The 26941-nt window shown below is 43.5% G+C and overlaps 2 protein-coding genes across 5 annotated transcripts in view; one reads left to right on the forward strand and one right to left on the reverse strand.

Moving 5' to 3' along the window:
- Positions 1 to 26941, reverse strand: part of LOC119165676 (uncharacterized) — a 234397-nt gene that overhangs the window by 183871 nt on the left and 23585 nt on the right. The gene's annotated exons all lie outside the window — the stretch shown is intronic.
- LOC142769266 (uncharacterized) overlaps positions 1 to 26941 on the forward strand; it is a 69180-nt gene that overhangs the window by 4625 nt on the left and 37614 nt on the right. The window contains exons 2-13 of one of the 3 annotated variants that reach the window (XM_075872355.1): positions 3022 to 3081; positions 3459 to 3477; positions 6756 to 6859; positions 8061 to 8231; positions 8904 to 9062; positions 9972 to 10316; positions 10392 to 10625; positions 14116 to 14316; positions 15954 to 16124; positions 17314 to 17521; positions 22958 to 23105; positions 24896 to 25014. In XM_075872355.1, the coding sequence (XP_075728470.1) occupies positions 3022 to 3081; positions 3459 to 3477; positions 6756 to 6859; positions 8061 to 8231; positions 8904 to 9062; positions 9972 to 10316; positions 10392 to 10625; positions 14116 to 14316; positions 15954 to 16124; positions 17314 to 17521; positions 22958 to 23105; positions 24896 to 25014 (1939 nt within the window). The remainder of the gene's footprint in view (positions 1 to 3021; positions 3082 to 3458; positions 3478 to 6755; positions 6860 to 8060; positions 8232 to 8903; positions 9063 to 9971; positions 10317 to 10391; positions 10626 to 14115; positions 14317 to 15953; positions 16125 to 17313; positions 17522 to 22957; positions 23106 to 24895; positions 25015 to 26941) is intronic. The other 2 variants (XM_075872356.1, XM_075872357.1) reach the window with 2 other exon arrangements.

Genomic DNA, 26941 nt, shown 5'->3' on the forward strand with positions numbered 1-26941 from the left:
CTCGCACGATGGAGCCTGAGACTTCAAGAATGTGACATTACTGTCATTTACAAGTCCGGCAAAAAACACTCAGACGCTGACTGTCTCTCTCGTGCGCCTGTCGACCAACCGCTACCCGACGACTCGGATGACGACTACTTCTTGGGAACGATAACTACCGACGACTTCGCTGAACGACAGCGGGCCGACCCGGAACTTAAAGCCCTAATAGCATACCTCGAAGGCAGGACCGCCGAAGTCCCGAAGGTATTCAAGCGCGCACTTGCGTCGTTCTTTCTACGAAACGGTCTTCTACAAAAGAAAAACTTTTCACCGCTTCGAGCTAAGTACCTCCTTGTGGTGCCTTCAGCTTTGCGACCAGAACTCCTGCAGGCCCTGCACGACGATCCGACGGCAGGGCACCTTGGTGTTTCCCGCACGCTCGCGAGGATACAAGAAAGGTACTACTGGCCACGTCTTACCACCGACGTCACTCGTTATGTGAGGACATGCCGGGACTGTCAGCGATGCAAGACACCGCCGACAAGGCCAGCGGGACTTCTGCAGCCAATATATCCACCTTGCCGACCTTTCCAGCAGATTGGTATGGACCTACTGGGGCCGTTCCCGACGTCGGCTTTCGGAAACCAGTGGATCATGGTAGCTACCGACTACCTCACCCGCTACGCCGAGACAAAAGCCCTGCCAAAAGGCAGTGCATCCGAGGTAGCTAAGTTCTTCGTCGAAAATATCGTCCTACGTCACGGCGCCCCGGAGGTCCTTATCACCGACAGAGGAACGGCATTCACTGCCGACTTAACTCAAGCGATCTTGGCATACAGCGAAACAAACCACCGCCGGACGACAGCGTACCACCCACAGACCAACGGCCTCACCGAGCGGCTTAACAAGACGATCGCTGACATGCTGTCAATGTACGTCGATGTCGAACACAAGACGTGGGACGCCATTCTTCCGTATGTGACCTTCGCATACAACACGGCGGTGCAGGAGACGACGCAGATATCTCCATACAAATTGGTCTACGGAAGGAGCCCGGCTACGACGCTCGATGCCATGTTACCCAACGTCACCGACGAAGAAATCCTCGATATGAGCGAGTACCTTCAACGCGCCGAAGAAGCCCGACAACTTGCGCGTCTCCGTATCAAGAATCAACAGACGACCGACAGCCACCGTTACAACCTTCGACGACGCTTCGTGGAATACCAGCCCGGTGAACGTGTTTGGGTGTGGACGCCGATACGCCGACGTGGACTAAGTGAAAAGCTTCTGCGACGATACTTCGGACCGTACAAGGTGGTTCGACGTCTCGGCCCACTTGATTACAAGTTGTCCCCGACGGCATCACGAACTCTCAACGACGCCGATCGCGACCTGAAGTCGTCCATGTCGCGCGCCTCAAGCCGTTTCATGCACGTTAACAAACTGAAACAGTGTTTTTTGTATTATTGTTGTGTTGTAATTTATTCATTGTGCTTTCTTGCATCATTATTGTACCTTCATCTTTAGTTAAAGCATCGGGACGATGCCTTTTTTCAGAGGGGACAATGCCACGTTTTATTTCACAAGTTTTTGTTATCGTTCCGAAACACCACACGATCTCGGCGCAAACCGCGCCTGCAGGTTTCGAGAAGGTTCCGGACTGTAGTAGATCATTTCGATAAGATGACGCCCACTGTGCGAACGGTACAGATTGTTCTGGAACCTACGCCACCGCCAGCGATAACGCTAGAACATTCGACGGCAAGGGTATAAATGCCGACACGCTTCGCCGCTTGTCAGTTGTTGATCGAAGGCCGACGCTGCGTTCGCTGCTATCAGTCCGAGACTGCTATCTGTGCAAGACTGCTGCTGTTATTAGACTTTCCCTTTACCGGACACAGGTTCACCCAAATAAACAGTTAAATCCCAACACGAAGTTTCCTGTCTTTGGCCACGTCACGACCTCGTGACAGTAATACGAAAGAGGGTTTGCGTGGAGTTTCTAGCTGTATATATATAGGACAAAAAAAAACTCTGTCGACCGGTCTCAATTGCACGCAAGTAGTCATCTTACGATGCTCGAAACACAACATCACGTGCATGTTTCATGTTGTGGCTTCAGATACGAATGACTTGTAGAGAAATATAAAGCTTATTCAAATAAGATACATCTAAGAGAGAAGGCGTTTATACAATCGGCACGTTTTACGGTGTTTCTATAATGTTTCTTTTGTGGTATTAACCACCCCTTACTTTTTCTAGCGTCCGCACGGTGATTGAGCTTGTTGAGGGGCTTATCACACTTTTACGTCGCTGAGAGGTCACTATCGATTTCACCACGTGCACAACACTTTCAGGTCCGGGCTCGCACCGACTTTGGCGGCTATGGAATGGGCTCTTACTATCTACAACCGTTGGAATCCACGCGTCAGCTGCGCTGGCCGATAAGCTAATTGTGAAGCGTTGTTCTCACACTTGTCGGTTAGTAAACATTGACGAGCTAATACTAAACGATAAATGATGCAGGCATTGCATTGGCTAGCGATGTGCAGCTTATGTTTCACAAAAATCGGATGGATAGACGGATGTCACTACTCAGTGTTCATCCTCTAATAATGAGGTAGCAAATGCGCGGGAGGAAAACAGCATATATAACTATTCAAGGCTCACCAAACCCACGCGGCAAGCGAGACAAGGCGACGCTTGTCGCGACAAAAAAACACATCCTGCTTAAATGTAAAGCTTTAGATCAGTGCTCACCCGGCTCAAGAATGATTTCGGGGACCTACATTTAGAATTTAATTCTGGGTGTGTGATCAAAAAAAGTGCCCAATTCTGCGTTGCCTCTGTTTAGAACGAATAACACCTTGCTGGTCTTCCACCAACAGAAACTGGGACGCCTCCTCGACATAATCACTTTCACCGCAAAATTCGTAGTATCAGCTGAACCTTTCTAGGTGTCTTGTGACAGGTGCGTGTTCTGATTTCATTTAGAAGTATTTTCTTCCTTCACACATGTACTTCCTTCTGTTTCAGAGGTGCCTCCATTCATACCTGAAGTCACAAAGTTTCCCGAACCAGTCCCTGTTGTCTCATGTAAGTGCTCCTCTACTCGAGTATGACCCTTTCAAAAAAAAAAAAAATCCCGCTCCATTGCTACAAGAAACCCTAGTAATCTCACAGCGTCACTTTTCCAATTCGACCCTTCTTCAGTGTTCCCGACTTCCTAACTGGGAGTACAGCTATACACACCATCTTCATTTCATGTCTTTGTGGACTGTGAACTTTGCCTTGTCTATTAGTCATGTCTGCGCTGTACGGCAATTCTTTCAACATCTATAAACTCTGCTGATGTAAGTGTACGAAAGAGTGCACGTTTTTGTCGGCATTTATTACGTGTTACTTACGTCGTCTGACTTGTGACTGTGAAGGTTATTGCACCGCTAAAAGTTCATTCTATCTTCTGCTTCCAGCTGAAGGTTCACATGATTCGTAAGTAATTAGGTTGCCCAGCGTTGAATTTCATTAAATTAGAAATATGGGATCCATTAGGCCTTCGTTCCAAAACTATTTTATGAGGGTTATGGTTGGATTCTCACTGCTTAGATATACAACATTTGTGTGTTTAATCATAAACATTATTGACAGAGGTGTCATATTTAATAACTGCTCTTTGGAAATGGTAGGAATATGTACATTTGCTGTGGCCAATAACCCATATATGCGTGACGTGCTGTAGTGGCCCCTCGGAAGTATGTGAGTTCCGAGGCGGTCTAAGTGTGACGTCCAAACACACTGGAGACTAAGATGGGAGCGCTAGACCATTTCTTTAATTTCTCAATGCTGCTAGAGCGCACGTGAGCTAGGCGCTGATCACTTTAGATTTATTTGTGCAAAGGTGTGAGACATAAACCAAGCGTTGTCTGCTATCATTAGTGACACAATGGTACACATCGGTGACTGTAATAGTGCTCTTTTACTGAATTGAAAGCTTATGAAGCATGTGAACATTCGTAATGTAATGTAATGAATATCATCTTGTGTTTCGTCATTCGGCCAAAGTTTGATGCTTTAACATAAAAAAAGGGTACGACGCCGAACGTTATTTTACGCATCAACTTTCCACTATATTTCACTATTTTCGGTGCTAATCGAGTACCCATACGCCATCAACAAGTGAAGAACTTGTTTTCCTCTAGACCACGACTGTAATAATGAGGAAAACTGGTCGCATTTGGCCCGCAAAGATTTATTATCAGCCCCGTCACGAAGTTCGAACATTTCCCACCTCCTACCTAACCAGCAGCTTCACGCTTGTCGACTAAACGATGAACTCCAACACGACTTTCTGTGTCTGCCGGCGAGGAACATTCATCTAGATATTGGCGAGCTGACTAGGGCTGTTATGCATGAAATGTCTGATTGAAATTGTTCTCTGCTTTGAACCTATGTCGATAAATTGCAGCTTCGCGCAAGCCGTGCTCAAAATAAACACTATTTATATTAGTTTTTTATAGTATTGTTATTGTAAGTTTGCCGTTTTCTTTTTGTCTGTAAAGTCTTTCATTTCTTTGCTTTTTCAAACATTTTTTTTTTGCTTTCTCGCCACTTTCTCAACTCGTGGCCCCCAAATTGTAGGCTTCAAGCAACTCGCCCCTGTACCTCAGAAAGCTTCTGACCTTTCATTCAGGCCTCTAGGCATATCACACCTGGGTGATGACGAAGCGATTTTATGAGCTGGGTGTTGTGTGTAACGTCGTAAACGGTTTCCATGCTCCAGCATTTACCCACCATGAATTTCGGGTAACCTAGTTGGTGCCTACGCTCACGAATGTGTCTTCTCATATATCTCGAGCTGTTTTAGTGTATTTTCGTAGTAAACGGCATGCAGGGACACTTTAAGTGACACATTAGCTGATATAAAGCGATGAAAGCCGTGTTTTTATAGTTACTGTGGCACAGCAATTGTTTCCACAGTTAGCGCAACACAACAACCTAAAAAATAGAATAGTAGCGAAAAGAGACCTCATTTAGTTATTTTCAGTAGTAATGTAATAACATGTCTCCCGTGAAAAGCGGCGACGGCTAGGGTCACCTGGTATGCGCTGCAGGCTTGCTTTCAGCTATGAGACTGCTACAAAGCAGCTTTTTTGAAGTGCAAATGTTCGTGTTTCTTCAGAAAACTGACATTGAGGATATCGACCATCGATTGTGCTTTTTTTACATAATTTGTATGTTGAAATTTTGCGAAATTGTCTCTGCAGCTACGAACGTTATCTAATATATGGTTTTTGCAGTGCTGCTTCTTCTTATTATTATAAATTTATTGATATGATTAACCATTTTTTCGCTTCAGTTTAGTATCTTACCATCGAAAGCTACAGAGGCCGAACATATTATTTAAGTACTTGAATTAATCATGTTTTATTTGATTGATATGTGGGGTTTAACGTCCCGAAACCACCATATGATTATGAGAGACGCCATAGTGAAGGACGCCGGAAATTTCGACTAGCTGGGGTTATTTAACGTGCACCCAACTCTGAGAACACGGGCCTACAACATTTCCGCTTCCATCGGAAATGCAGACGCTGCAGCCAGGATTCGCTCCCGCAACCGGCGGGTCAGCAGCCGAGTACCTTAGCCACTAGACCACCGTGGCGGGGCTAGTTAAATTAATCAACTTAGTTGCAAAACATAGAAACATACCGCCTGTTAAAGTCGCCTTGACGTCACGCTCATTACATATTTCCTTGCCTGCCTTAGAAACACAGAATAGGCTTTAAAAAGTCACTTTACCAGCTTTTCTTATTAACCAACAATCTTTACCCACTATTCTCAACTATGTAGTATACAGGTACCATGAATAGCAATGCCTCTAAATCTCAGGAAATTGATATTGTACCATGCTCCCAACGTTCATGCTTATTTTCTGTACACAACATCTGGTGTGTAAATCGAGGCCACTCATTCGTTGAAATATTTGGGAGGGGCCTTACGCAGTGACCTGGGATGCCGCACTCGTATTACTAACATTGTATAGTCTTTCAATAAAACACGTGAATTCTCTAGACACCACTTTTATGATTCCCCTAAGCACGTGAGACAACTAGCCCACATATCACTCGTTAGACCGAAGCTTCATTACATCCCCCCCGTCCAACACCCAACCTCCTCCCAAACCTCTGCGCTGGCAGCTGTCCAAAACCACACAGCTAGATTCATTTATTTTGCCCATCAGTACGAAGTTAGCGCAAATACACTGAAAGCAGAATCCAGCTCATCTAATTTGTGTCCGCGTCTTCGCATTGCTGCTCTCTCTTTATTTCACTTTTTTTCACAGTGATCTCAGCCATCCACCCACATCGTCCACGCCACCCACATCACGGTGAACGTGAACCAGAAGCGTAACGCCCACGTGCTCGCACCGTTTCAATTTAGCCTTCATTTGGTTCCCCGAGCAGCATCAGATTTGAACGGCGTTCCCTACAGTATAGCAGCCATCACTGTTCGATCAAACGTTTTGGACAATGCAACAAATTTTCTGTTTGAATGACGTCACCCGGCTGTACTGCAAATTGAAGCCATATGTTGTACCCCCTTGAGAAATCTTCAAAGAAATAAAGTGATGTGAGCATTTGGTGTAATAAACTAGAGAATTTAGAAGATATCTTTGTTTATCACCCTGTGTTCACTCTGGGCCACTTTCTTTTTAATCTTTTGTGCAGTTTATTTATTGACTAAAATTGGACAAATGAACTTGTGCGCAGTGACTACGAATCTAGGGAAACCATGCTGACAGTTATCATTTGTCTGTGCCTGCTGGCACTGCTGGGCATTGTGGGCGTCCTTGTGCTTACCACAACCTATTTCGGTGAGTAATCATTTGTCACCATATGTGAAAATTAATATGTGTACATAGACGAGGAAAAGTAAATAGAGAAAGCAAAGAAACATAACTCCGGAAGAGAATGGGAAACCATGAATACTGAGTTGGCAGGATGAAAGCAAAAAAGCTCCTCTAAAGCTTCACTGAAAGCTTATTTCGTAGGCATTACCCAATTACGAATGATTGTTTACCACACTCCCCCGAAAGAAAGGCACACGAGAGATACGATTTACCGGTGCTTTCCATGTGAGAAAGATGACTGGATTCTTCTGAAAAAGATTCATCATTAAGGGCAAATCTGTGAGCCATTTCAAAGAAAAAAAGTCGGCGTAACTTCAAGCGAGAAGAACAGAGCAGGCTGTGTAGGAATAGGCAGAAAATACAACACGAACGCTAGATAATCACTGGCTATGAAAGCTATGACCGCAGGCGAGAAAACTAGGTACTGGCGAGGACGGACCAAGGAATGAGCGGCACAGACACTGTATAACTGAATTTCAGTGCTCACACGCTACGGAAGAAAATAGGACGTTTCAGCAACAAAAACCAATAAATGTGAGGGCATTTTTTTAGGAAAGTCACACGCTTGAGGTTGAGTATACAGTAGGATGGCCAGGGAGTTTTAATGACAAGTTTGTGGCAATAATGCATCCACGAAAGCAACATAAGGTGTTAGTCAAGCAACGAGGGAGAGGCTATTGCAGTGAAGTTCGCACACGTAATCAGCATGATGGCGATGTACCAGCGTTGTCTTAGAGGCAATATACTTCGCGTGAATCCACGCGCGATGTACTGACAAATCAACGTTTGATATTTTGGCAGGGTTTCTACAAAATATTGCCATAGTTTACTTAAGTGATTAGTAAAGGATAGTAACATATTAGCCGTTTCAATCTTAAACGTTACACGTTCATTGACTCTCGAATTCAAAACGAAACAATTATCAGACAAAAATGATGGCTTGATGAGATCAGCAAACGCTTGAACAAGGCACGTCGATGTAACCAGCGTTAAGGTAAGTGAACCTGCACTCATAAGGATGTCTTGATACAACATCAACATTAACGTATATTTTTCTAGCTTTTGTCATGAAAGCGCAGGTGAAGGTCCCAAATGAATGGGTTGGCGAAAAAACTAAAATGTAAATTGTCCTGCACGTGACTGATTCCTGTCTCTTATTCGGCAGATGAGGATAACTCGGACGTGGCCTCTACGGACGAACTCGCTGAGATTAGCGGACCTTCATCATCTCCACCTTGGACCACCAAAGCCCGAGGACCGATCTCAACGAAGCGACAAATAACGAGCAGTACTACAAAGGTCACGGTACATTCTATGCCTACTGCAGCATCTACAGGTAGGTGTCTGGTTTGTAAAATGCGTTACGTATACTCCAGTAGTTGTGTAGTGCAGAGGGCAGCTTCGATGCTGCGTGTACGACGGAGCCTGAGAATACAAAAAGAAATATCAGGCGTGAGTAATTTGGGCCATTTATCGGACCATTGTCGGACTTGTGGTTGTCGAGCCCACTTTTACAACAGTGATAAGATTCTCAAGATGTGTGTTATTTTGATAGTGATGGCTATCGACTACAAATGAGATGTACAGGGTCTATGAGATGTACGTGTCTTCCTGCAAAGAAACAGACTACCTTCATGACAAGTGTGCTACTCTTCTCAATAATGTTGTACCTTCTAATCTCGGAGCACGAGGTTTTACCTATAGGTGACCACACCTATATTTCTTGCCCATGCATTCAATAAACCAGATTTATTGGTCAGCAGTGTTAGTGCACGCGCTTCTTTCTCTCGCCCGTACGTCTAATTTTGCTGAGAACACTGAACAGACAAGTTCGCGCACAAGCTAAGGAGCAAACCCTTCTACTAAAGGTTATTTATTATTACAGGCGCTGGGGAAGTATAAAACGGTCTTTTTCAAAGTACTTACTACTTCTTATGACCCTGTACACGTTAAGCATGCCAAGCTTGATGAAAAAACTCAGGTTTATGGTCTCCTAATATTTTTACAGATGATACGTATCCGATCACGAGCCCCCGAACAACGGCGCCTACAACGATAAGCACAATGACTACGACAAAGATGCCGAGAACAACCACAACGACAACAACGACGGAAGCGACGGGAGCCCCAACAATGGCAACCTCGACGACAATAGCAGTTACCTCTGGTAAGGCCGTATATAACAGGCCAGCTCGCTATCTAGAACCCGCGAACACTTCTAAACGCGCACACAGCTCAAGCATGCCTCGTGGTGAAAGGAGGATGGAATCAACGCTTATATCACGACGGCGCGCGCGCGCGCTTGGACTCTCCCGAAAATGTCAGTCTTCGTTTCGTGATGACCTGTTGATATGACATAAATGCTTACAATGCGGTCTTAAGACGTTCCGGTCGATAAAGATGGTGTGAAAAAAGCCACATTTAACATCCGGTCTATCAAGATGGTGTGAAAAAAGCCATATTTAACATCCGGTCGATCAAGATGGTGTGAAAAGCCATTTTTAACATAGTGGCAAAATCCACAGGCCCAGAGAAACACTGCATTATCAGCTAACTAGTAATAACATCACGTAGAGTTATGGACTATACCTTTTTCCTTCCCCACAGTGCCTTTCGATTATCCTCCGTCTGCTGTATGACCCATTTTTAAAATAAACATGGAGTGTCAAGCCACCGTGGATATAACGAGAACCCCCATGAAGATGGCAACCAGATAACAAAGTGGTTGTTCTGGGGTCCGTTTGCTTGTTCATCGGCGCTGGTCCAATGGCTAAAGTGGTCGCGAAATAGGAACAATCCAACTTTCAGGTGTCCTGCATCAGTGATGAAACCGGTCCTCTTTGACACAAGCAATATGAATCCCTGAATAAAAAGTTTGATGTCCCAGTTCCACTGATAGCCCAAACCGCAAACATCAGATCATCACGAGGTTTTCGCGTGTAGGTTGAATAAATGCTATCATCCGACCTTTCAGTTGCAACTCATCGTTTTTTTTGGATTGTGTGGAGCAATCTTTAGTTATGCATGTCAAGCGTGAAGAACGACGCACGTTGCTGGTGTCCTGTTATTTTTGCAGACCACGTGTTTTCGACGACAAGCCCCCGAACTATGACAACCATAAGAATGACTAGCACGACTATTGAGACCACTCCATTGATAAGTACCATGACGACAAGAACGAGGAGAATGACTACAACGGCAAGAACACCTACAACAATGGCAGCTACCACAACCAGAAGAATGAGTAGCATGACTACTACGACCACTCCATCAATAACTACCATGACGACAAGCACGAGGAGAAGGACTACAACGGCAAGAACAACAACAACGACAGCTACCACAACTACAGCTACCACAACGACAGTGACCTCAACGACAACAACCTCAACGACAACTACAACTACAGCTGTCCCCTCTGGTACGCCTTCCATTTCATAAGCCAGCTTGTACTGCCCCATGAAATGACGTTACTAGTGTCCTGTTATTTTTGCAGACCACGTGTTTTCGACTACAAGCCCCCGAACTATGTCAACCAGAAGAATGAGTAGCATGACTACTACAACTGCATTGACAACTACCACGACGACAAGTACGAGGAGAATGACTACAATGACCAGAAAATTCACAACAACGACTACCACCACCACAACGACAACCACCACAACCACAACGACAACGACAACGACCACAACAACAACGTCGACGACAACTACAGCAGTACCATCTGGTAAGGTCCATTTCATGGGGCAGCTTCTAATCTACAACAGCGCGCTTGCTTTCAAACACGCGCACAACTCAAACGCGCCTCGCGAGAAACCGGGGTTCAAATCCACAAGTCAAGAGTGTCGACTTGCGTGCACTCTGAGAGCAACAAAAATGGCAATTGTATTTTCATGCAGGCTCTCTGATATAGCTTCAAAGTGTGCAATACAGTTTTGAGCAGTTCCCGTCAGTCAAGCGGCAGTCAAAAAGGTCATGTTGTACCATGTAGTGCGATCCACCGGCAAAGATAAATGCGAACTCGTATGCAGAGAGCAGCATTATCATGTGAGTGAGGCACATTGTGACGCCAGGTGACAGGCTCGTGGGGACGCGGAAATAAGACAGTAAAACGGCTATCAAAGCCACTCGGAGTCGATTATTGATCACGTGTTGTGTAACGCTGACCTGGATGTATCGGCAGGCGTATACGCTGTTGCTATTGCGGATCACAATCCCACCTTTCTATTTTTACCCCATAAATACATTTGTGCTCCTGCCATACCTGCCATTAAACGAACAACACGTGTCGACTATAATTCCGTGCAAAAACTACTACAAGGAACGAATTTTGATGCCCTCTATGATGAAGACGTGGACGTCGAGTGTGATAACATTGTAAAATGCATTATGGATGTCATTGAACGATCAACGCGTAGCTGTTGGCGCCGAAATTATGACCATGCCATATGTCCATGGATGAATAGAAATATACTTGAGGTTTTGAAGCTGAAAGATTTTTACTATGACAAATGGAAAAATAACAGGAGCAATGAATACTACCATCAAAATTTTAAGCTTTACAGAAACAAGTCAGTAGCAATGATAAGAAAATCCAAGAAGTGCTACTATACCAACCTAGTGAAAAAAAATGATGGTAACACGAAGAAAATATGGCAGATTGTTAAAGACGTCACTGGCATGGGTAGCAAAGAACGCATTACACCTGATAATCCAACTCGTGAAGTGGCCGACAACTTTAACGATTACTTTACTAATATTGGTCTCAGCCTTGCGAGGAAGTTCCCTACTCATATGCAGAATTTAAATGCACCCTGTACTGTTACCAATAATTTTGATTTATGTGATGTAACTGAGGATGACATCCGACAAGTAATTAATAAGTTACCAGGGAACAAGGCAGCTGGACATGACGCCATATCATCAAGGATTTTAAAGGAGAATATTGATGTATTGTGTGGTCCCTTATGCCATATATTTAATCATGCATTTTCCTCTAAAACTTATCCTAGTATACTTAAGACCGCCAAAGTAATACCAGTGTACAAATCTGGTGATCGGAATCTTCCGGACAGCTACAGACCAATATCTGTTCTGAGTAGTATTAACACTACGCTTGAAAAACTAATTTCGTCGCAATTAAGGCGCTTCCTGGGTGAACAGAATGTACTTTGTCCCCAGCAACACGGCTTTGTTGCAAACAGGTCCACTTCAACTGCTGTTTCGATGCTTACGCAATATATTAATTCCGCGCTACATGAAAACAACATAGCAATAGCAGTATTTTTAGACATACGAAAGGCATTTGATGCTATTAGTCATTCCATTTTACTGGAAAAAATGCATTCTTATGGGATAAAAGGTAACTCGCTTGATTTTTTTTCTAGTTATCTATCGGCACGCAAACAAAAGGTAGTCATTGGTGACATCAAATCATCCTACGGTTATATTAAATGCGGGGTGCCACAGGGTTCAGTTTTGGGCCCTATATTGTTCTATCTTTATATTAATGATGTCCCGCGATCCCTACAAAGGTCAAGGGCACTGATGTACGCGGACGACACTGTTTTAGTTTTCACAGGACACTCCTTAGCAGATTTACAAAATGACGCGATGACCGATTTATCGAACATTTCGGAATGGTTTGCCAGGAATCAGCTGACAGTTAACTGTACTAAAACAAAGTATATGGTGTTTCACTCTCGTAGGAAACATATTGACGCTGAATCTCTTAACCTAACAATAAACAACACTCCTATTCAACAAGTTCCTTGTTTTAAATATTTAGGCGTCACTTTTGATGAACACTTACACTGGCATGAGCAAGTACAAAGTGTGTGCGCAAAGCTAGCCTATGGCTGCTATTCTCTAATAAAAGCTCGCCAATATTTTCCACAAGCTATACTCCGCACACTCTACTTTTCATTGTGTCATTGTCACATAGGTTACTGTCTGGAATCGTGGGGTGTGACGTACAACAGTTATCTAAAAACTCTTGAACGACTTCAAAAGCGTACACTGAAAATCATAAGCCAAGGTGAATCAGTAAGTAATATTTTCCAATCACAACGCATTCTCTCGGTTCCGATGTTGCGTGACTACAAAATTGCTGTTTCAGTAAATAACATAATTAATAGAAATTCACCTTTGCCTGCTGATCTTTTTTCAATTCCTAAACGCAATACGCGACATGCTTCGAATGGTAATTTCAATCTGCCCAAATGCTTTAATGTTTACGGAGAAAGACTGATACAGTTTAGTGGAACAAAAATATGGAACACGGTCCCCCTAGAGATTAAAACGGCACGTAATTTCAGCATGGCATGTAAATCATTTTTTCTGTGCAGTCAAGACATGTAAGCATGTGTGTGTGATTCGATTTTCATTGTATTTTTTTAATAAGTGCCTATGTATAGAAACTAGCTGCAAGCTAATAAGTATGCATATCTGCAAGAAAAAATGTATTACTGTGTTATCTGTATCACATGATTGTTTTTTTTATGTTGTTACCTCAGAGCTGACCTGTACACTTTTTTATGTTGCACATTGTATTGGACCGTCCACTAGCCACTTTAGGCTATCGGTCCAAATAATCCCTGTAATTGCATATATCTATTTATGAAAATAAAGCTTCATTGATTGATTGATTGATTGATTGAATGTATGTGTTTGTCTTTTTCCGTATCAATTTTAGGTGGGTACATAACAAGACTACTGTTCTGAGCAGGTCACCTAACTTCTAATTGGCTGGCGGAGAGTCAGATTCAATGGTTGTTACTTTAGCTAAGCTCCTTTGCATTGTACTCTGTTTGCAGTACCGCTGACTTCGTGATGCGCATAGAATGTCACGCCACCAAGCAGGTTTAAGGAGAACCTCCATGGAGAGCGTAACCAGAAAATAAACAGGCAACTCTGGTAGCCATTTGCTGGTACGTTTACGCTAGTTGACGGTTAACGTTTTGGCAGGATAGAAAGACTGCAACTAGCCGGTGTCCTGCATCAGACACGCAATGTGTTCTGCATGACGCGAAAAACTTCATGTCACGCTTTGAATGTAAGAGCGTGACCAGGCTTTCTGTCTGTAGGGTAGTTGAATGTTGTCGTCTGACCTTATGACCTCAAAATTGTCGTTTTTTACCTTTATGTGGAATTCTTCAGTTGCGTACGTCAAGCGTGAAAAAGAAACGCATGTTGCTGTTCTTCTAATGCTTTTGCAGACCACACGTTTTCGATGACAACGCCTCAAACTAGGCCGAGTACAACGAGAAACACGATGACTGCCACAACCGCATTGACAACTACCACAACGACAACCATGACGACGACGCCCACAACGACCACGATGGCAACCACGAAAACGACTACCCCTTCGACGAGAACGACCTCGACGACAAGTACAACTACAATAGTACGCTCTGGTAAGGGCGAATTTGACAGGGCAGTTCGCATTCTCACAACCCGGCGCATGCTTCCGAACGCGCGCACGAGTCAAGCGCATCACGCCAGGAACTGGGGTTCCTATCTATACGTTGAGCAGGCCGGCGCGCACCTACTGCAAGTGCACTCAACCTGGGTGTCTTCATTTTGTGCAGGTCTGTTGATATTGCTCCAAAATGCACAATTCAATCTTGAAAACATTCAGTAAAGTAAGTCGGGGTTGCGAAAAGCCTTGCTGTATCATGTAGCACTTTCCACAAGCGCAAATAAACACGAACGGGAACTCATGTGGAGATGAACGAGAAATATGAAGCTCTCTCAGAGTGACTCATAAAGTATAGTTTCATGCTTCGAGCTCCTTCGGACTCACGGACGCAAACATTTTCCTGATCGGACTCACAAAGACTCAAACTCACCACAATTTTACTGACTCGGACTCACACTCTTGGCTCGATTCGGGTCAGAGTCCTCGTGAGTGGACTTACAAGTCCTCTTGCCCAGAATTAGCTTTTCCAGCTTTGGTGTCAGTGCTCTTTCACACCAGTATCCCACGTAATCGGGCGCCTCTACATGGCCCTGTTTACCTTTGAGTACGAGTTACGAGTGATTGCTAACCAGTAAGGACTTTTTGTCTTGTTCAAATGAATAAAGACATGAAGAATAATTATCACGAACTTCTCTAGAAGAGTTGCGGGGGTGTAGTCAAAGGGTCCGCAACGTAGTTTAGGCCTCTGTTTAATAAATTTTGAAATGACGTATGAATGATACTGCTTTGAAATACATGCGAGTATACGTGAGTGCCAACCTGAAATCTTGTAAGGTTTATAGTGATGCGAAAAATGAGTAAATCACACCCGAAGTCGCAAAAATTGGACAAATTACTCACCCTGGCTCAACAAAAGCATTGTAGTGCTTTAGAGAGCAGGAAATTGCAGAAGAAAGGAACTAGAATAATTTTCGGAGTAGTCCTCTGCTCTTCGAGGCTAAAACGGGAGTATTGCGGACCAAGACGTACCGAGCTAAATACGGAGGCACAGACCTGTTATGCAGTGCGCGTGGAGAGGTGGAGAAAACGGTTGAACATTCGATTCCGTATTGCTCTGTAATGAGCTCCACCCTATAGTGCAAGATAATGGCGCGAAATTTTTCAAAGCATTTGGGTTTAGGGACACTGAAGGCAAAATAGACTTTAAACGGGTAGAAATAACCAGGAGGAGGTAACTGATTAATGGCTAGACTCAAGGCACGAGTAGGTGCAGTGCTTCGCCACTACTTCTGTCGTATTTCGCTCTCTCCTTTCTTTGCTCCACTTTCGCGTCCGCTCGCTCGTACGTATATATAATTGGAGTGAAGCGCATGCCTTAGTCTAGACCGTTTGCTGGCTGATGAATGTATAAATAAATGATTCCGGTACGAATTCTCCGGTCAATAATTTGTGCCATTGAATTTACTGCACCGTGCACCCGGCGCAAAAAATGCATTCACATTTCCAGACAATTCTTTTCGGGTAAAGGTGGAGGCAATTTTTTTACTTGTGTATGGCATTCTTTACTGATGCATGTCAAGCGTGAAAAACAAAGCACGCTGGCATTTTGCTGATCACCTAACATCTTTGCAGATCTAACGTTTTCGACAAGCCTCAGAACTATACCGACTACAACAACAAGAAGCACGACAACGACAATGAAGTCGACAGCTATAACAACGTCAACCACGACGACAACGACTACAACGACAACCACTACAACAACAACATCGACGACAACTACGACTACAGCAGTTCCCTCTGGTAAGGGCGCATTGCAGTTAGCGGCTCGTAATCTACAACCAGGTGCGCGCTTCTAAACGCACGCACAGCCCAAGCTTGCCTCGCGATGAAACCAGCTTTTTACTCACACGATGGCTCAACTTTGTACTCAACATTTTGTGCAGAGCTGAGAGTGTATAATAAAAGTTTGTAATGCAGTCTTGAGCTCTTTTAGTAAATGAAGCTTATGTCTGAAACTGCGTAGTTTATTATAATAACAATACAGGCGGGAAGTATGCGCGACTTCGCATTGTGCTCTTCTATACCTGAGCAATCTGAAACTGACACTACATTAAAATAGGCTGTATAATGAATTGTCGGAAATCACTGTTATGAAGTGCGTTAGTGACGTATAAGTCGCTCACAGACGCGTTCGGATTGTTCACAAATAACGCTCGGAACGTTATTTTAGGAGTACCGGCTGATTTCATTCTTATGCGTCATGTTGCTTGTTTCAGTACGTCATCGATAGATGAAAGCGCACCAGAAACTATTCATAAATTCAGACATAGTGACGAGGAGAGGCGCAAGTCTTCCAGAGGGGGAAACTCTGCAGATTGCTTTCTCCAGTACTCACAGAAACCATCTTGGGAAGGAGTATATTTCCCTGGACGTGAAAGCACCGAGATAGACATCCCCAACAGCGATGAGTTGATTGCTCTGGAGGACCGAATTTCACTTCACGTCCCCTCGTGATTGAATGTATTTTTCACACTCGCAAGTCACCTACGTTTTACGTAATGTATAATATTCTTGAGCAGCGTAGAAAGAGCACGATGTTTCTTGCATTGCAGATAGAGCGACTAATTGTGCATACATCTGACTCCTGAATCAAATAAATTACAATATCTCAGCACCACATCTCTTTGGGATTAGCCTGCCTTTTACCAAGCGCGGAGATCCCGTGGTGACATCTCTTTGACGTTATTATACTATCATAAATTTCTGCAATGTCTGATGTCCAGATTACGTCACCAGTGTCGGTGGTCTCGCGTCATGATGACGTGATACGGTCAATTTATTAGGTGCTATGTGTCCTTCGTTTAACTGGTGTTCACGCAGCCGACGCTAATGCTTACTTTGTGTTGAGAATAAGTGACATATAATAAATGAAAACAAGTAAGAGATACACAGAAGATTTGTATAATGATTTATTATTACTTATTCCCAGTGAAGTTGATAATCTGCACCGTAAGCGAGACAGCCATCTCAGAGGACATGTACCCGGACGACAAGTACTGCGACTACCTCTTCTACACCAACGTCATCACATCAAATAGCCACATTCAAGCGGCAAAGAACCCCGTCAGTTGGGATGTTTTCCAGAGGAGGAGCCCAAAGTACAGGCGCGTGCAGCTGGGAATTTCGTTCGACTTTCAGTAAGTCAGAAACTTCAGTAAGTCAGAAAGTCAGTAAGTCAGAAGCTGCCCGAAGATAATTATGTTGTTGCAGGATTTACCTTTGAGTTCATGCGGAGAAAAACTGTGCGAAAGTGCGTTCTGAAGGTACCCTTCATTGCTTTTATGAAAAGCAGGAGATGCAGCGATGGCATACTGGTTAGTCTAACGTACAAGAGCACGGCCGCTGGATCTTGTGCGCTTTGATCCAGCGGGCTATTTGGTATACTTACGCTATTTGAAAGTACAGTAAAACCTCATTCTTTTGCAGTTTATGGCACAGGAAAATATCTTGAAATTAATCATATGTCAAATAATTGAAAGTATCAAAAAACAATGAACACTTGTCTGTTCTATCTCTGTATTTTCGATCTCTTGGTGAACATAGAGTTATCTTACGTTAGAGTTATATAAATAGTACGCCTTTTGTTCTTCGCGAACTAGTTCACAATGTGAACGAGGCTCAGGCCCCCGTGGTTTAGGTAGAAATGTCCTCTAAACAATACCAGTTTGCACATCATTACCACCAGCAGCACCACGCGCACGTGAGGACAATTTTCCCGCAGAGAAAAAAAAAACTGGAAGTGACTGTTTAACTGTACACCAGATTGTAGCTGATCATTTGTACGTAATTGCAGCCTCCATACCATGTCTCTTGTTGTTAACCTACAAAAGCCCAGTTGAATTCACAAAATGCACTTCCTTTTCCAAAAAATTGAAAATACCCGAGAGAATATTCTGATCTTGTTTATTGAAATTTTGAATGATAAAGGCTGCATTAAGATAATCCTAACATAGTATGTTTATCGGGTTCTATTTTTTCCACTCTGAATTGCGCTAAGCATTACAAAAACGTGGCCAGTCAAGCGCATTTGGACAGCCCTGCTGTTTTCAAATCGACTTAGGGTTTTACAATATTGATACGCAAAAAATAACGTCCAAAAACCACCATAGGATTTTGAGAGACGCCGTAATGAAGTGCTCCGGAAACTTCGACCACCTGGAGTTTTTTAACGTAAAACCAAATCTGAGCACACGGGCGTACAAAATTTTCGCCTTCATAAAAAATGCAGCCGCCGCCGCCGCGATTCGATCCCGTAACCGGCGGGTCAGCAGCCGAATACCTTAGCCACTAGACCACCATGGCGGGATAATCTTTTACAATATATATGCGGAACATGGGTATGCTTACCTTACCAATTAGGGCAGTTGTCCACTTCATTATCCTAATCTTCAATTGTTTCCAACTTATATGCATATTGTGACTTTCCACGTGCACTGCCCCAATTAAAAATCAATGTACTCACATATGAATGTTTCGGTTGTTCGCGAATGCTGTTTCTGCACATTTCGGTCGCAAAACTTCAAGCTTCTTTCATGTCGCGTTTCGAAGATCGTCTTTGCAATAAGCGGGTTGGGCCCCATATGCTCGAATACGTCATCATCATCATCTTCGGCCTGACTACCTTCACTCCAGAACAAAGGCCTCTTCCATGTTCCGCCAGTCTACTCAGTCCGGTGCTTGCTGCTGCGATTTTATACCCAGAAACTCCTTAATCTCATCTGCCAATTTGTCTCCCCCTAACCCGCTTGCCTTCTCTGAGAATCCAGAAAGTTACCCTTAATGACCAGCGATTATCCTGTCTACGCACTACATGCCCGGCCCATATCCATTTTCTCTTCTTCATCATAACTCCGATATCCTTCACCCCGGTTTGTTCCCTGATCCACTCTGCCCCCTTCTTGTCTCTTAAAGTTACACCTACCATTTTCCTGTCCATCGCTTACTCCATCTGCCTCAATTTAAGCTGAACCCTCTCTGTAAGGCTCAAGGTCTCTGATCCGTAGCTAAGTACAGGCAAGTTGCAGCTGTTATATACTTTCCTCTTGAGGGATAGTCGCAATCTACCTGTCATTATTTGAGAGTGCTTGCCAAATGTGCTTCACCACATTCTAATTCTTCTAGTTACTTCAGTCTCGTGGTTCGGCTTCGCGGTTTTTACCTGGCTTAAGTAGACATAGTCTTTACAACTTCAAGGGCGCAATTACCTATCTCGAAGCGCTGTTCTCCTCCGATGTTGTTGTACATTACTTTCGTTTTCTACAGACTAATTTTAAGAGCTACTTTTCTGCTTTCCTTGTCTAACTCCGTGATCATGAGTTGAAATTCGTCCCTTGAGTTACTCAGCAATGCAACGTCATCGGCAGAGCGCAGGTTACGAAGGTACTCTCCGTTAACTCTTATGCATAACTGCTCCCATTCTAGGCCTCTGAAAACCTGCTGTAAGCACGCGATAAATAGCATTGGGGAGATTGTATCCCCTGCCTTACACCCTTCTTGATTGGTATTCTGTTGCTTTCTTTATGGAGCACTTTGGTAGCAGTTGATCTGTAGATTTCTTCCAGGATGTTATATATATGCTTCATCGACGCCCTGATTCCGCAGTGTCTGCATGACTGCTGATATTTCTACTGATTCAAAGGCCTTCTCATAATCTACAAAGGCTAAGTACAGTGCTTGCCTATATTCTGAGCATTTCTCTATTACCTGATTGATAAGCTGAGTCTGGTCGATTCTTGAGTAGCCTGTCCGAAATTGGGGTTGTTAGTTTGATTGAATTCTAAAGTTGCATTTATTCTGTTAGCAATTACCTTTGTAAACAGCTTGTATACTACGGAGAGCAAGCTGATCTATCGAGTCCTTGTCATCTCCTGTTTTATGTATTATGATGATGTTAGCATTATTCCAAGGTTCTGGTACTCTTCCCGCCAAGAGACACCTCCTAAACAGGGTGGCTAGTTTTTCTAACACAATCTGTCCTCCCTCTTTCAGCAGATCTGATGTTACCTGATCCTCACCAGCAGCTTTGCCTCTTTGCATGCTCTCCAAAGCTTTTTCTGACTTCTAATATTACTGGTGGGATGCCATATTAAGATTGTGGTTGTCCCGGCTACTATTCATATCTCTGTAAAACTACTCCGCCATTTTAAGTATCCTAATCATGATGGTAGGTATTTTGCCTTTGCCTTCCGTGTCCCCGTGTCTGAAGTTTCCTCGTTACTGCTTTGACACTTCTTTCGTTCTTCAGAGCGAGTTCAATTCTCTCCAAGGTATACCTTCTTAAATCAGATACCTTACACCAAGTAATCAAATTTGAACGCTCTGCCAACTCTTATTTTGTCTGTTGTACTTGAGGCTATCATGCTTTGACGCTTCTGAATGAGTTTGTTCGTTTTCTGAGACAGCTTGCCAGTGTCCTGCGAAACTACAGTACCTCCAACTTCCACTGCACACAGCGTAATGAAACTCTTCAGATTATCATTGATTGCGTCAACGCTAAGGCTGGTTGGTTTCTTCGGTAAGAGTCGAGTACCGGTTCTCAAGGTGAGACTGAGAATTCCTGTACTTTTCCTCTTAGTGGTAGCTCACTGATTGGCTTCTTGGGTATCAGTTTCTGTCGTTCCTTCTTCAAGTGTAGGTGAATTCAGGACCGTACAATTATATGGTCCCTACATTGTACCTTGCCAAGCACTTCCACATCCTGCACGAGGCCTGGGTGCGCACTAAGTATAAAGTATATTTAGTTCTTATTTTCATCATTACGGCTGCTTCATTTCCTCTTAGGCTTCGCTCGTTTTCGGTAGAAGGTATTGAAGATCCAAAAATTATTGCGTTCTGTAACTTCCACTAATAGCTCACTCTGGCATTTCTAGTCTGCTTTTTTCTCTACCTTGGCATTGAAGTCTCCCATAAGCATAGTATACTCTGTAGCTTACTCGATTGCCGATTCCAAATCTTCGCAGAAGCTTCAAATGACCCGTCATCATGGGTGGATGTAGGCGCATAAGCCTGTACCACCTTCATCTTTTGTCTCTTGATGAGTTTATTTACGGTACCTACCACCCTTTTATAATGTTATACTATTCCTCTATGTTGCCAGCAATGCTTCTGTGGATAAGGAATACCACTCCCAGTTCTCATCTGTCAGCCAAGCCAGGATAGTACAGAACCTGCCCAATATGTAGCACTCTAATGGCCTCACTTGTCCTCCTAAGCTCACTTAGCCCTATTACATCCCATTTAACACCCTCTAGCTCCTCGGATAGTGCAGCTAGACTTGCCTTACTAAATAAGGTTCTAGCTTTAAACGTACCCAAGTTCATTTTCCAATGGCTGTCTGTCCAGATCCAGAGATTCTTACCATCTTGGGCTGCGCTGCAGATTCGTCCGTCGCGGTAGGCAGTTCCTTCGAAGCCACTTTGTAATGAAGGCCGTCAGTTACTTGACGCATGCAGGTGGGAGGTAGTGGCTAGATACTGCACCATCGGGGCCAATTCTTGCCTCGTTAGGGATTGTGTTACCGGCGGTGGTAACCGATGAGGCCGCACCCCAGGCCTGCTAATGCAGTTCCATCACCACGTGAATTTTTTTGTCTGGTTGGGAACTGCGAGGCACCAGGATTCGAGCCGCGGACCTTTTGCATGAGACGCAGATGGTCTAACCACTACGTGTCATTGAATTCATTAAAATGTCAATAAATTATATCATTGCTTGCTGGAACCAGACAACATATCAAAAAATACGAACTTTTGTATTATAACTATTGCCGAAATAATGAGTTTTTACTGCATGTATCGAACAGATACTGAGGGAGAACTTAAAATGGCCAATGTTGTACACCCCGGCTGGTGTGGGTCCGTGACACCTATACCATAACTGCTTACCAGAAGCAGTTAGGCTGTCTACAAACAGGACTTAAAACCATGTTTAAAAGAACGGGAACGTCTTTCAGCCAAAAGGCATCCACTTTACCTTGCGATAGCGCAAACGGCAACAGCAATGTACAACGTGCGCAAAGTATCACTCTTAGCTTCTCTCCCTTTCTTGTTCCATGGTTGAGCTCTGCATCCAAATGCATAGCAAGGTTAGCTGTTTGGAGGGTAATACTAAGACGACTCAATAGAATTTTGTTGATATACTTCTAAAATGTAGCTTGAACACACCTAAACCATTTTTTCTAAATACATCCGGGTATTCGCAAATGACGCTGTTTGTAAGTTTCCTACGTGATTACTCAGATGAGTCTGCTAATACTAAGATAGTCACAAGAATGAGGAGAAACTGTCTTTTACGAAGGTCTATAGAGGAAAAGGGCTTTTATGAATATATGCCATGACAGTGAATTTCCAAAGTGCACTTCTCGCAAGCATATTTTTTGCAGTCATATGCTTTGGTTGTTCTAACATGTCGAACGACTTGAACATCTAATGTCGTTTTTTAAGAACACTCTAAGCGCCCGAACGTTTATCCTAAGCATTGAGGATCACGAAGTGGTCTGGCGTTTATTTCGTGTTATTTATCCAGTATATTGAGGTGATTTCTAAAACCGCTGTATTAAGGTTCAAATTTCAATGCAGCAACGTTACGCCGAATGGTGTGGACGACGCCTCCGGCGACCTGGATTCACTACGTAGGCAGGGTATCAGGCACTACGGACTCCTCACCGTGCTTTCGTTTCAAAAGGAGTTCCTGAACACAGTTAGGAGCACGCAGGGCGTGCTTGAGGTGCGTGTGTGATGGACTGCAGTGTATGAAACATGTATATTTGGGTATGTTAGGTTGATTGCAACAAAAAATAGCCCACACCTTCTTCGCAAGCGTGAAGCAGCATTTGGGACATCAAAGAATCAAACACAGCCAGGCTGGAAGCTAAGTTCCTTGGGACCTGATCAGTAGTAAAAATGCGAAATCAAGGCATAAGGACGTACTACCCCTTTCAGAAACGAACTGGTTGTGGTGTTGTATATCGTCTCAACGCGAATTATGTGGCGAGAGCTCACAACGGGCAAAGACAGGGTTCGTCTGCTGAAGTTTTGAGAGGAAGAGTGTGCGACTGCGCCATTTAAATTGAAACTAGCAGTTTATGCCCGAGGGACACAGCACCTTTCCCACGGCATACCTTTATGTGCCCCCCATGGCGCAGCCGTCCAGCGCGCTTCATAATAGCTTGCGCTACAGCAGCCTGCAGCGTAAGCAAGCTTTCGCTCGCACATAGAGCATATAATGCGAGCGGCGATGTTATGCAACTGGCGATGTCCTTTCGTACTACGAAGATGCTTTATGTCGCCAAATGTAACTAGGGTAAACCTTGTCTCACGTGCTAGATCGGACGTACAGGAAGGTGGTGACGAAACACACGCCATGTTTTCAGGAAAATTTAGTCAAACGAGCTTGCAGCGACCACGGGAGCGATGACTGCACTGGGCGACACAGGTTTAAAACTGTCACGTTCTCCCCCCTTTGTACACACCACAAACCTGCAACTCCACTGCTATGCGAAGTAAGCAAGTGTAAAACAAAGTCACCCAACCATTCCCGTTCCTAGATTTACCGCAGCTTTATTTAACGAACTGTCGATGACGCATAGGTTTAAGGCAAGCATATAGAGTTTCCCCGGCACGAGTTTAATGTTGTCTAGGTGATACGCAAGGTGAGTGCGCTACATGAAAGCTACCATTTGCCTCGTCCTATATCGTCTTCTTACCATGTGAGACACTTTCAATCTCTAGCGAGTTCCATTAGGATGTTTTGCTTCTCTAGATGTGGAGCCACAGAAACCTGGAAAAAGGAGAAATCGTGGCTCATAAGCCATTGTAAGCACTAGGAGCCGCCAAGGATGTTTCAGTTGGAAGCGCGTTGATTTTTTCGACATCATTTTTCTGATTACTGGGCAGTGAAAGTCGGTGAAAGCTAACAGCTGTCTTCAAGAAAAGAAACTTTTGGTGTACTCTTTGCCTAAGCTGCGCATTATCGCTGACATAGAAAGACTTCTAAATGCTAATACAAATATTTTTGAGGATCTCTAAATGCGATGATGACATGTCATTTTATTCAATTTCGAACGTATCTTCAAGAACAGCGCACGGGGCTCGATGCAAATTTTCTTTCTAAACCTTGGAAAGCTTTATGAAGGCAGAGTGAACCTTTTTTTCTTTGTAATTGTTTGCCAGAATATTCATTACGTGCTTTGCAATAGGTGTGTAAGCTCTCACTGTAAATAGAAATGAAAAGTGTACTGTGTATTGATGCTTAGAAACCACTTATTTGTATAAATAGGCGTCAGTCTGCTATGAAAGCAGCTGTCACTGTGCACAACAACGGTCCATGGGTAATGGTGCTCAAGAATTCAGTAGACGGTCCCGGCAACCGCATTTATACGCCCATGTGCTTTTAAGTGCGCTTTAGGAACCCCATATTGTGGAATTTAATAAAGCCTCCACTAAATGGTATGTCTCATAAACACGTCATTGTTCTAGGACGTAAACTAGAATGAAATTCTCTTCTGTTTGTTTCAGAAACTGAAACAGATTCAGGGCGAGGATCCAACTGCAATGATAACTCTCGCTATTGGTAGCTACGATGTGGGTGATATTTATAGAACCAACATCAGGCAAGGATTCAAAGACGCGGTGAAGTAAGTAACTAAACCACTCTTCTTTTTTGCCTCACCTTCAAGATTGAGCGCGTAACATTTGGCCCATGCGAACTCATACGGGATTGTATTATTGCCCAATCGCTTGATCAAGGCCTACGTTACTGCCTTTGTGGACGTTGAGTTGGTCCTTTCTATCAAATGTATCAAAGATGTGCACTTCGAAGACAAATTCATTTGATAAGAAAAAGATAGAACCGAAGGTTCCTGATGAAAAAATAGAGGTAGGACGAGGATTGGTAGGCACACACTACGATCACGCGTGCCAAGCTGCTGATAACTTCGAAGTATAGGCAGATGTGGTGCATTAGGGTGGTCGCATCTGACTTTTGCGCCGCTTTCAAATCGGGGTGCATAAAATTTGCGCTCTTTCTTCACGGGGCATGTAGGACATGGTTTTCAAAATTGAGGTGCCTAATGTGTGCCACGCATTTAAAGTGGCAAAGGTTTTATATGCAGGGGCAGAAGTGTCGACGTGCCTCTTCCGGTCAGCAAAAGTCAGCTGTTAATGAATTGTGTGAAATCTCGGTAAGAAGGCTTTAGGTGGAAGATGCTATGTATGCAAGTGCGATCAAACCTGGCTAAAATTGAAGCCAATATTTAAAATGTATACAGGTAATTGTACACCTAAGAGAAGTATTAAAATTAATGCTAAACAACAAAAAAGAATTTGAAGGAAGGCTACGGTTTGACAAAACACAATTGCCAGCTAAATGTTAGGACAGTTGCTGAAACAAGTCAAGTTCAATGAAAAAAGCAGATAGTGTTTTGGTGAGCAGCGGGGATTGTTGAGGAGACTCGAGGGGCAGATCTAAATTATGCAGTTTTCTGTCTATTGCTTCTGAGATTTGTGCTGTAGTTCATTGAAACACGAGTTGAGTATTAAATCATAGCATCAACACATAAGATGGATAGAGGAATGCACCTAAGTGCAGCAGCCCGACACCTTTTCCGTAGATCGAGGTCGCTTGAAGTTTTTGTTGAAATCTTCCAAACTGGACGACATATGGGCACCTGCATATTCAAACTTCATAAAAGCAAGTAAACGGATAACAACACTCGCATTTCAAATTAGATGGGAACCATATTTATATTTGCACGATATCAGTGAATTCATTGGAAGCCAAGGCGAAAAAAACGTATGTCAACATTTTATGTTAGAATCACGCCTGAAGAACTAATAGGGCCTTGCCCATAAAATGGTAACATTCTATGAAATACTTATACGGAATGGAGTGAAAAAATCATCATTGAGAGAAATACATGCCAGAAGTGTTGATAGCTAGTCGCCCAGAAAACATAGTAAGGTTCTGGTTAGGCCATGCTAGTCTGAAGAACAAGGTATCACAGTTCGAAACACGTAAACGTGTTCCCTAATGGCACTTTATCACTCATTATTTTTTGGTCGTAAAGAAAAATATTCTTCAATTCACACAAATGAAACTGCTATACACCTCTATTGTCAGCTCAACTGCTGCAAACAATATGTTTTTTTTTTTGAAAAATATCTAAGGTGGGATGAGAGGAAGCCATGATCCAGCGTTATGGAGAAAAGTGAGTGGTTATATGGAGGGAAAATAGATGGTAGTGTACGAGGTGGTTGGTAGGTACGGAAATGGTTGGCATAGCTGTGAAATATTTCTCTTTCCATATTTTTGAAGTTATACGTTTTGAAACATACATTCCCGATAGAAGAAGGCACAGAAGTTAACCAGAGAAAATACATCGTTAACCACCACTTTTGTCCTGAATAAGCTCTCATGTGATACAGTCAAAATAAAGCCACGTTTACACTACGCAGCTCACAAGATGACTTAATAAGTAACATGTTTTACTGTTCCCCATATTTTGATGCAGTTCTTGCTTTTTTGCTATGAAAGCTGCGTCTACAGGAAATATTTTTTTGAAA

Source organism: Rhipicephalus microplus, chromosome 8 (genome assembly GCF_043290135.1).
Source record: "Rhipicephalus microplus isolate Deutch F79 chromosome 8, USDA_Rmic, whole genome shotgun sequence".
NCBI lineage: Eukaryota > Metazoa > Arthropoda > Arachnida > Ixodida > Ixodidae > Rhipicephalus > Rhipicephalus microplus.